Source organism: Cucurbita moschata, unplaced genomic scaffold (assembly GCF_002738365.1).
Source record: "Cucurbita moschata cultivar Rifu unplaced genomic scaffold, Cmos_1.0 Cmo_Scf00003, whole genome shotgun sequence".
NCBI classification, from domain to species: Eukaryota; Viridiplantae; Streptophyta; class Magnoliopsida; order Cucurbitales; family Cucurbitaceae; genus Cucurbita; species Cucurbita moschata.
Window position 1 is genome coordinate 3,679,062 of NW_019268519.1, and position 11,182 is coordinate 3,690,243.

The 11,182-nt window shown below is 37.7% G+C and overlaps 3 protein-coding genes across 5 annotated transcripts; 1 reads left to right on the top strand and 2 right to left on the bottom strand.

The window, feature by feature from the left end:
* Positions 1-36: 36 nt before the first annotated feature.
* LOC111435896 lies at positions 37-1,952 on the bottom strand. The gene is made up of 3 exons (XM_023073502.1): positions 1,655-1,952; positions 1,250-1,371; positions 37-575 (listed from the first exon to the last, which is right to left on the bottom strand). The coding sequence occupies exons 1-3, from the start codon at positions 1,776-1,778 to the stop codon at positions 252-254; spliced, it is 570 nt and encodes a 189-aa protein (XP_022929270.1). The 5' UTR covers positions 1,779-1,952; the 3' UTR covers positions 37-251.
* Positions 1,953-2,850: 898 nt separating this feature from the next.
* Positions 2,851-4,179, bottom strand: LOC111435884 (photosystem I chlorophyll a/b-binding protein 6, chloroplastic). Of its 2 annotated transcripts, none has more exons than XM_023073467.1 (5): positions 4,070-4,179; positions 3,813-4,001; positions 3,704-3,741; positions 3,110-3,624; positions 2,851-3,042 (listed from the first exon to the last, which is right to left on the bottom strand). In XM_023073467.1, the coding sequence occupies exons 1-5, from the start codon at positions 4,114-4,116 to the stop codon at positions 3,019-3,021; spliced, it is 813 nt and encodes a 270-aa protein (XP_022929235.1). In that variant the 5' UTR covers positions 4,117-4,179; the 3' UTR covers positions 2,851-3,018. The 2 variants fall into 2 exon arrangements, with proteins under 2 accessions (XP_022929235.1, XP_022929243.1); XM_023073475.1 differs by having other exon boundaries at positions 2,912-3,042; positions 3,813-3,998.
* Positions 4,180-5,552: 1,373 nt separating this feature from the next.
* On the top strand, positions 5,553-9,608 carry LOC111435871 (probable polygalacturonase). 2 transcript variants are annotated; one of them, XM_023073454.1, is made up of 6 exons: positions 5,553-6,241; positions 7,138-7,258; positions 7,386-7,634; positions 8,387-8,540; positions 8,640-8,961; positions 9,370-9,608. In XM_023073454.1, the coding sequence occupies exons 1-6, from the start codon at positions 5,810-5,812 to the stop codon at positions 9,526-9,528; spliced, it is 1,437 nt and encodes a 478-aa protein (XP_022929222.1). In that variant the 5' UTR covers positions 5,553-5,809; the 3' UTR covers positions 9,529-9,608. The 2 variants fall into 2 exon arrangements, with proteins under 2 accessions (XP_022929222.1, XP_022929213.1); XM_023073445.1 differs by lacking the exon at positions 9,370-9,608 and having other exon boundaries at positions 8,640-9,352.
* Positions 9,609-11,182: the final 1,574 nt, after the last annotated feature.

Below are 11,182 nucleotides of genomic sequence, written 5' to 3' on the forward strand. Positions count from 1 at the left end.
CATCTACAGAACCTGAAATACATTGGGATGACAAGATTCGTCCCAAAAAAGAGCCTTTTTTTTGTTTTCATTAGCTTAAGTTAGCCAAAAAAGAGATCCACTAGAACACAATCTACTGCATTAAATCCTCAAACTACAGCACAATATTAAAAATAGAAAAAGTTCAAAATCACAGCATACAATCCAGATATCCTCATCATTAGAATCTAAGCAATAGTTTCCAGAAAAAGGCTCTATATTCCTCAGTCGAATCAGGCATCTAGCGTGAGCAAAGAGACGAAAGGCGCACTATCGGGAAAACGAGAAACAAGGTCAGAACGTTTAGCCAATTCGAAGTCCTCAAACTGGAAAGCAGGTGCACAGCTGCAGCCCACAAGTGAGTAGTGATTCTCAGAGTCCCTTGGAGCAGCTTTAGTCACAGTCCCATCTGCAGAAATATTGAAGTCCTTGGTTGGAAAAGAACCAAACCAGACATTAGGAGGCACTGTATACTGAAGTAAATGATTGCTTCCAATGAAATCAGACCCAAGACAAGTAAATTTGACTCGACCGTCCTCTTCATTCAACTCCAGTATCTGAATTCAACGTAATAATTACAATAATAAGGACAGTATCATCATAGAGGTGAGGTAAGAACAGAGAAGGCTACCTATACGGGGATTAAGCAAAGATTGATAGCATTGAATGAGTAGAACAATAAATGAGATGGATAGCAGAAAATCAGCATTCCAACCACAATTCGCTTTCCATTAAGCATACGAATTAGAGCAACTGTCCTAGAACCATGACCGTCTCTTAATTATCACGGATGTGGAGGAAGAAGCAAGATATGTTTATATATGCAGCATCACTTGCTTGAGTGTTTGGCAACAAAAACAAATCACTATTGAGAAAACTAGATTGATTGAAAATCAATTTTGAAGACTCACATTGACGTTGATTCTCAATATAATGCTTGACCGAAATCATTTTCGAATCACTTATATCATTTGCCATTACAGAGCTTCACAAACCCTAAATATACTTCTAAAATGTGATCGAACACAAAAGAAAGCATGTCAAATTCATCGCAGTCGAGTATCTTAATTTCTCAAGAAATGCGGAGAAGAAGAAAGAAAGCCATATCTAAACCATAGAATCTTCTGTTTATGTAAACGGAGAAGCGAACATTATTGGTAGAACAGCGAAATATTCAATCAGAAACATAGAGAAAACAGTACTTCATGATATGCCATAATCATAAACCTACCGTAAGAGGTTCTCCCGAGTAAAAATGCCAAGTTTCTGCACATGGAATCCGATGAAGAGCAGAAATGCATCCAGACGGCACCAAAAAGTATATGCACGTGCTGACCTCTCGATCAACCTTGTCTGCATCAGAATAAAGTCAAAACCGACTAAAAAGGAAAAATCCAATAGACGAAAACTTGGCCAGCGAAGAACAGTGATAAGTATACAAGATCATTCTGGATTCTCAGAATCCGATTTCAGGAAAACAAGACAAGCGATCCTGTTCTAGATGCATAAAAATCCAGGGAAATGGAGTGAAGACTGTGAAATCAGGACTCGGTCTTCGATTCCGTGCAATCAAACGGATCAAAACGAAAATACAACAGAGAAATCAATGGAGGCATGATCGAGAAATACAACTTACACTCCGGTGGGAGATGAGATTTGGAGAGATGAACGGACTTGTCTCTGAAAGTTTCAGAGTAAAAACCGCCTTCTGGATGAGGTTTCAAATTCAATTTCGCCACAATTTCTGATGCAGTACCCATTTTGATTCTTCTCTCAACTCTTTCAACCAAAAGCAACACAGCTGAAGATTACAACACAGAAGATCACAAGATTCACCGCCTATATTTCATCAAATATATTACTAATATATGCTCTGATTCTTGTTCGATTTTTCTATACAAAAGAAACCTTGTTTTTTATTCAACGTTATGCGGCTGAGCACTCCTTCGTTCAATTAAAGAAAATTTAAAATAATAATTATATTATAATATACATCAATATCAATTTAAACATAGTTCAACTAATCATTACATAAATATAAACATGATCATTAACATGTGACACTAGCGATGGTCTCCTTCACACAATCTCGAAGGAAGTATCTTTTGTTGAAGAATTTTTTTGACGGTTAAAGCTGAAGAACGAAACTATTGTAGTCGACAACTTGAACAAGAAAATGATGACGATTGATTAAGAGAGGTGCAGGATGATTTCACGTGGTGAATGTAGAGAATCATTGTAACAGTTCACGTCTATCGCTAGCCGACATTCTCCGCTTTGACTCGTTATGTATCGCCGTTAGCCTCATCATTTTATAATGCGTCTGGCTAGCGATGAGTCTGAGCTATTACAGATGATGTCAAAGCCAGACACCGGGCGGTGTAGAGGAGAAGGAAGCATTTCTTATAAAGGTGTGGAAACCTCTCTCTAGCAAATAACCGATCAAAGCGGACAATATCTGCTCACGATAGGCTTCTACTGTTACAATTATTGTGCAGTTTTCTTTGCGTTTCCTTACTCGAGCTTTCTCACCTTCTTTGCGATGTCTCACATTGGTTGGGGAGGAGAACAAACCACTATTTATAAGGGTGTGGAAACCTTTCCCTAGCAAACGCGTTTTAAAGCCTCGAGGGAAAGCTCGAAAGGGAGAGCCCAAATGACAATATCTGCTAACGGTGGATCTGGGATGTTACATTCTTCATCTCTTTTGTTATCATTAATGGGCAACCCTTCTCAAACGACAACTTTTGGATCAGTAGCTCCCGTCTTCTTGCACAAATGGTCGGTAACAACAACAATTAAATGTATACCATGACGTCTTCTACTCGTTATCACATTCCATAATCATGTTAGTATAACATAGTCGAAATGACATAAATTAAATCCTTAAATATATGTAACATAATCAATGAAGACTTTATAGATATCCAAATATTTTGAAACAGTGACAATTACAAACTTGTGTCGGGTGTCGGATGTAACCAATCTCTGAATCTGAGCTCAAATTCCACCGGAGCTGAATGCCTGCAAGAACAACAATTTACATTAGCCATAGCTAAGACCCAAGATTCATGGCAAGTACTGTCGTTACCGAGAAGATGTTGCAGTGGCCGGGATCGGCAACGTGGGCGGCGAGATTCTCCAGCGGACCCTGCCCTGTATAAATAGCCTGAAACCACAGTCCGACAAACGCCAGCATCGCCAGCCGCCCGTTCTTGATCTCCTTAGTCCGCAGCACCATGACCGGCTCCGGCGATCCCCTGCCCCACATCATCGGGTCGAACCAGAACCCGCCGGGGTAGCCGACGTCCGGTGTTGGCTTTTTCTTGTGAGGTAGTTTGAGGTCCACGTCGACGCTGCCTGGGTTAACCATGTCCGCCCACCGCCGCCCCTCTACCCACCCCATTAGACCCAATTGAGCCACCAGCAATGTCGTCGGGTCTGCAAAGTATTCTCGCGTTCCGGCGTCGTACCAGGAGAAATTTTGAATCAGTCCTAAGCTCTCGAACCATTCGGGGAGGAGAATTCCGGCCACTGCGAGCATTGCCCATCTCGCGTGCATTAGCTCCGCTTGTGCGAACCATTTTAGGAGCTCTGGGTCGGATCCTGACCATCACAGAGTATGAAATTTTCGAACAGCAGCAAAGAAATTTAAAATGAATCAAAGAACGAGAGAAGGGCGTACCCAATCCAAGTGGGTCGAACCCGAAATCGCCGGGAAGGCTGCAAAGCGAGAAAGAGCTTAAACATTCATCAAGATAGAACGAATTAGGAGTGGGGAAGTTAGGATTAACCTGCCGTCGAGCCACTCAGGGGGGGTGCTGCCGGGGAACCAGAGGGGTCGATCTGGAGGGAGCGGTTCACAGACGCTAGATACGCCGGATTTTGCAGCGTTCAGATGAGTAGAACCTCGCCGGAGATTGTATTTTGGGAATTTTCCGGGGAAATTGAGTGCTCTGTGGTGGCTGTGGGATGATTCTCTGCTGAGAAACAGAAATTTGAGAATGAAAAATTGGAGAAATTAGTGAAATAAATGGGATTTTGGGTTTACCTGATTGGGAGAGTTGAGAGCGCAGTGGAAGAAATGGAGAGGGCCATGGCCGGAGAGCTTCAGTGATATAAAACAAGATTGGTGAACAGCTTTGATATGTATATGATGAATGGCCATTGAAGTCTGTATGGATATCCAAAATTTAACCTTCTTTTAGGATAATATATATAAAATTAAAAATTAAAAAAATTGCACAATTTCCTTTCGAATTTACCTTAAAATAAAATTGAAATTTAACCCGACATTTAATTTGGTTAAAACTAATGTTTTAGTTTGTATAATTAACCAATTGCACTCCTAATTTTGATTAATTAAGCCATTAACTCCAGTACAAATGGTATGGAAGTCAGACATTTATTGTTGTAACAATTAGGCTGTTACATGGTATCAGAGACACACGGTGTTGTGACAACTATGACACTAGCTACAAGAGAGTGAATTGTGAGGTCTCACATTCATTCAGAGGAGAGCGAGAACGTCGAGTTGACTGTGAGATTTTGTTGGAAAAAGAAATGAAACACAATGTGGAAAACTTTGTAACCGTTAAACAAACAACATCTATTAGGATTGTGTGGTTTAGTTTCCATTTATAATAAAAACACGTTAAAATATCTATTTGTATTTATCAACGTTCGAGCTTTAACCTGAGAGTGAACTTTCCAAAAACTTTACAAAATTTGTCAAACCTGAAATTCATACAAATTTTCAATAATATCTTTCAACTACAGCTTTGGATAAACGTTCGAGGTTTGACGTTAGAGAGTGGAACTTTAGAGAGTTCGTCTATACCTTTAGACTAGACGAAAATTCGATTTAGATTAAAAAATCTTTTTTATAAGAGTATATACAATTTTTCAATAATTATTTTCAGTCAAATAATAACAAAGATATCACGGATAATATATTACACCATTAATTATAAAAAATGATTTATTACAAGTTTTGAATGAAAAGGAACACCTTTATATAAATTAGTTGGCTTAAAATCAAAATTAATTATAATTTAAATGGTTAAATTATTAAAAATTTAATTTAAAAAATAATAAATGAGTGATTGAACAAAAATCATAAACGTGTCAATTAATATTTTAAATTTTTATTTGATTTTTTCTAATATAAAATAATTAATATTGTAAATATATGAATATTAAATAATTAAATATTAGCATATTTATGTTATTTTAAAAGTATATTATGTTGTATTAATTTTTTCAATATTGAAAATATATCTTTAACATTTTTTTTTTATAAAACTCAAAAACATTTGATTTAAATAAATTCAAAAGAGAATAAAATTAGATTTTAATTTTAAATTAATTTTGGAAATCTGATTTTGTCAATAAATATATTGTATTTTTAATAACAATTTAATTATAAAAAAAAAACCATAATATCTGTAAAAATTTAATTTCAATAAATAATATATTGTATTTTTTTTGAAATCTTATTTTTTTAATTTGAAGATTATAATTTATAAGAAATCCCAACTTCTGGATTAAACTCGAAAATCTTCAACTACACTCAATCTTGCAGTTGAGCTTTACTGATCTTCAAAATATTTCACATATTTTGATCACTAACAACTTCTCCTATTCCTTAATTACTGTTTCCAGCTTCTGAATTCCAAATTCCGTTGCAAGATCACTCGTGTTCGTGATTCTGCAACTCAAACCGACCCAGTTGATTAATTATGCTCATTAGTCACTAATTTCGGTGCATAATCAATTTGGCATCGTGTTGATGAGGTTTGAGACCTCAATTCACGGCGGGCGGTTCAACAACAAGAGGATTGAGTTCAAGCGATGCAATCCGGGCTTCATCTCCACGTACTGGACGATGTTTACAGTGTTCTGGATCATGGCGGTGGCTTCGATGTTGCTCTGGCAGTGCACTATTGATGATGAGTTCCTTTTCCACCGGAGTGTCCCGTTCAGGCCGTTGCCGAGGACGCGGCCTGTTGCGTTTAATTTGACGGATTTTGGAGGAGTGGGCGATGGAGTCACTTTGAATACCGTGGCCTTCGCGAACGCCATTTATGCCATTTCGAAGTGGCGGGCCAGAGGCGGCGGACAGCTTAATGTTCCTCCTGGCCGTTGGCTTACGGCTCCCTTTAATCTCACTAGTCATATGACTTTGTTTCTTGATCAAGATGCTGTTATATTGGGGATTCAGGTCTGTTTCAACTTGAATTTCGTTAAATTTATTGTTTGAATTTGGTTAGAACTGTGCTGCTGGGAATAACTTGATGGAATTGTTGGCTTCTTCTGTTTAAACTTGTTAGGATCGCCGTAATGTATTAGCAATTACTGTTGTTATTGATATTCATTTTGAATGAAGCTGAGTAGTGAAAATTATCAGTAGATATGCATAGTTTAGGCTATGAATTCGTACTAGATTGGTTGTAAGATCTTGAGTGTTCTTAAAATCAAGAACCTAGAAGCAGCTATCAAGAGCTAGACCCTTGGACATTCCACAATTATGAATGATGAAAGTTTTATCATGTTACGAGAGCTATAGGCGATTGTTTGATTATTTGTGCAGTTACTTGTTCGATTATCTGCTGCCCACGAGAACGTAACTACTTGTGCACTTCCATCCCCATCTTCACCTATTTATCCATGGAAAGATGGTAGTAGTAACGTTAAATTGTTCTTCAACAAGACCGCCCTGCTCGAGTATTGTAAAGGTTTTCGCATGTTGTTTTGAATATGTAATCTTATATGGTCGTGTTTGTATTTCAACATTTTGTCTAGTATGCTACCTATAATAGTTCAAGCCCACCATTAGCAGATATTGTCTGCTTTGACTCGTTATGTATCGTTGTCATCCTCATGGTTTTAATATGGGTCTACTAGGGAGAGGTTCCAGTACCCTTATAAGGAATGTTTTGTTCCCATTTCCAACCGACGTGATCTCATAGTACCCATCATCCAGTAGTTTCTAGTTAAACTAATGGATTGTTTCGGTCATCTCGTTTAACCATTATAGTGTTTATTATTTCTTCGTTAGTTTCTACAACGAACTTCTAGAAACGGGATGAATGTTGGCTAATCTTATTCATGTCACAGGATGAAAAATATTGGCCACTGATGCCTCCTTTGCCTTCCTATGGGTATGGAAGGGAGCACGCTGGACCTCGTTACGGGAGTTTGATCCATGGTCAAAATCTGATAGATGTCGTGATAACAGGTCAGGTTGATCGAGATTTCTTTGTTTAGGTACTTTTTTGTTAATCCTTGCTTGGGAATCTCAGCATAAACTTGTTGAAGCTTCAACCATTTGTGACTTCTGATTGTGTATATGTCATGACTTACAGGGAATAATGGTACCATAAATGGACAGGGTCAAACATGGTGGAAGAAATTTCGCCAAAAGCTTCTGAACCACACAAGGGGTCCCCTTGTTCAGATCATGTGGTCAAGGGATATTTTGATCAGCAATATAACTTTGCGCGACTCTCCATTTTGGACTCTTCATCCATACGACTGTAAGAACGTTACTATCCAGAGTGTTACGATCTTGGCTCCGATACATGATGCACCAAATACAGATGGAATAGATCCTGGTAAGCTTTAGTGCTTTGTTTATATCGTTTCCCAATCGGATGCTTGGTTTAATGTAATGATGCGACTGCTGTATAGTGAACGTAGAGTAGGTTAAGTCGTTCCTTGTGCTGATGTCGATAAATTGCATTAGTTTGTGTATTAGATGAATGTTGGATACCTCGAACTAAGAACCAAAGACCATTTTAGTTTTTCCCATAGTATATGTGAGATCCCACGTCGGTTGGAGAGGGGAACGAGTGCTAGTGATGACGTTGGGCATCGGAGGGGGGTAGATTGTGAGATCCCACATCAGTTAGAGAGGGGAACGAAACATTTTTTATATAAGGGTGAGACTGACAACGATATGTAATGGGCCAAAGCGGACAATATCTGCTAGCCGTAGGTTTAGGCTGTTACAGTATAACTTTGTATGCAGAAGATGGGCCTGTAACTCAGTTTTCTAGACTAGGTGGCACCGGCCTAATGACGTGCATTATGATTGAGTTTAAGGGCTAGGATATTGATGCGTTCGGGTCGAGTTTAATTCGATTTGATTTGGAGCTTAACCTAAGTTAGTTGGAAGCAAAGGAAAATCGTTCTATGTCCTTGTTAAACTACGAACGGGTTTGGAATGACTTTTGAAGCATTTAAAAACATTTTTTTAAGCACTTAAAAAGTCATTCTAAATCGGACATTAAATTTTTACATGCTTGAACTTTATAAATGGTCATTTGATAAGGGCTTGCTCCATTCTGTATATTTTCATAAACAGATTCATGTGAAGATATGGTGATTGAGGATTGTTACATAAGTGTTGGAGACGATGGCATTGCAATCAAGAGTGGTTGGGATCAGTATGGCATTGCTTATGGGCAACCCTCGAGAAACATACGAATCCGAAACATCGTTGTTCAATCTATGGTTAGGTAAATATTTCGCATCCATTCGTGATCAAAACACATATCAACTAGATTCACGTCGTATGAAAAGATAGCTAACTCATCATTTTGGTTGAAATTCTTCAGTGCTGGGATATCGATCGGTAGCGAGATGTCGGGTGGCGTATCAGGCATCACCATAGAGAATGTCGTGGTGTGGAACTCCAGGCGAGGTGTTCGGATCAAGACTGCTCCAGGGAGAGGAGGATATGTGAAAGACATTACTTATCGAAATCTGACCCTCGAAGTTGTACGTGTTGGGATTGTCGTAAAGACAGACTACAACGAACACCCTGACGAAGGATATGACCCAAAGGCAGTTCCACAGCTGAAGGACATAAGCTTCACGAGCATCCATGGGCAGGGAGTTCGAGTGCCCGTTCGAATGCACGGTAGCGAAGACATTCCAGTAAGAAATGTGACATTCAGGGATATGTCAGTGGGAATAACATACAAAAAGAAACAAATATTCCAATGTGCATTTGTTCAAGGACAAGTTATAGGAACCATCTTCCCTGCTCCTTGTGTCAACCTCGACCGTTACGACGAGCATGAACGACTAATTAAACGCTCGGCTTCTCAAAATGCAACAGATATCGACTACGACTTTTGAGTAGCAGCTAGCTGATTTGATCAAACCACTAAAAACTGTCTTTTTTTTTTCTTCTTGTTCTTCTTTTAACACCAGTTAAAGACTCTCATATGTCTATTTTATGTCTGAAATTTGCATTTTTTTGTCTGGTAGAGATGTACAGAGGAACCCTTTTTTTATTAGAATAGATAGCTTTGATTTCTGAGTTCTCTCTCTAATGTGTAGGTTCCAGTTCATTTGAATGGCCATGGCTGTTCTTCATTCAACTTGCAGGTAGCAGAGTTTGGTGGTGGTGGGGCTGTGAAAAAGATGGATGTTGGCAAAGTGGGATGGATTGATTGGCAATCTGTACTGAAAGTGAGCTCAAATCATAGGCTTTCTTGATTCAGATCATTACTTATATAAGAAAATATTAATGATTATACAAAGTGGCATATGGAACACGTGGAAATTGATTAAATGGATGTGCCCGTTTAAATATTTGAGATTATAACGATAAAAGCTTGAGTTCATCGCTAGTAGATATTGTCTTTTTTGGACTTTCTCTTAGCTTTCCCCTCGAGGTTTAAACGCATCCACTAAGGAGAGATTTCCATATGCTTATAAGGAATGCTTCATTCCCCTCTCTAACCGACATGGGATCGTTACACTCCAATCTCTTTGGGGTCCAACGTCCTCACTGGCACAACCCCCAAAGTCTCTGGCTCTAATACCATTTGTAACCGTTCAAGCTCATTGTTAGTAAATATTGTCCTAGTAAATATTGTCCTCTTGAGCCTTTCTATTCTTAGCTTCCTCTCAAAGTTTTAAAACTGTGACCACCAGGGAGAGAGATTTTTCACACTCTTACCAGATATGCTTTGTTCCTTTCAACAACCGACGTAAGATCTCATAATCCACTCATCTTAAAGGTCTAGCGTCCTTGCTGGCATACTGCCCGGTGTTTGGCTCTGATACCATTTATAACACTCCAAGTCCACCGCCAGTAAATATTATTTTCTTTGAATTTTTTTTTTTTGTGAGCTTCCCCTTTAAGGTTTTAAAATGCGTTTGTTAGACAGAAAATACCACACCCTTATAAGAAATGCTTCGTGTTACTCTATCCAACCGTTGTGGGATCACACTCTATTCTCTTCTCCAACGTAATAAAGTATTTCTTTATTAATGTTGCATTTTATTTTAAATTTTGTACGTTAAAAGTTATTTCTATGCGCATCATCAAAGACTAGTACCAATTCAAATAAACGAATATTTTTAGGCAAACAAGGAAGGAAAGGTGGAATATCTCGGACTTTTTATCATCCAGTTATTCTAAAAGAATTATCCATTCTTTGAACACTCGAACATCACCTCTACACCTGTTTGAAAAAGAGATCACATACGAGTTTTTAGATAAACATTAAATGTAGTTGCTTTAAATCCTCGTGATTTTTCTATGGAAAAGTTATTATTGCTTTCATTAACCCAATAGATGTACCGTTAAGCCCGATATAGTAAGAAGGATTTGAATAAAAAAGTTATTTACGTAAATATCCTAAATAGTTTTCAATATTTCTATTTAGTCCTTCAATTATTTAAAAATATCAAACTTTAGTCCTCACCATTAATTTATAGGGACGAGTGTGCAAACTATTGAGTTAATAATGGCCATAAAATCTTAGTCTATTAATAAAGCATACTTTTATTTATTTATTATTATTATTATTATTTATTACTGTGTTTTATACTATTCCTAATGGATAATGGCCAAATAATAATAATAATAAATATATTTTTAAAAGCTTAATAAGACAAAAATAAAATAAAAAGGATGGAAATGAATTTTAAATTTAAATTTAAACCACGGGGAATTTCAATCCAGAAGCATCTTCATCAAACTGAAATGACCAATTTAACCTTCTACCGGGCCCACCAAGGAATGGCAAACTCGTAAATAAATGTTCTTTGAAGGTCAAAGTAGTTCAAATAGAACACAAATAACACGTGTTGGAAATGCTGCATCAAACGCTTTATTCCTTTTTTTTTTTTTTTTTTTTGG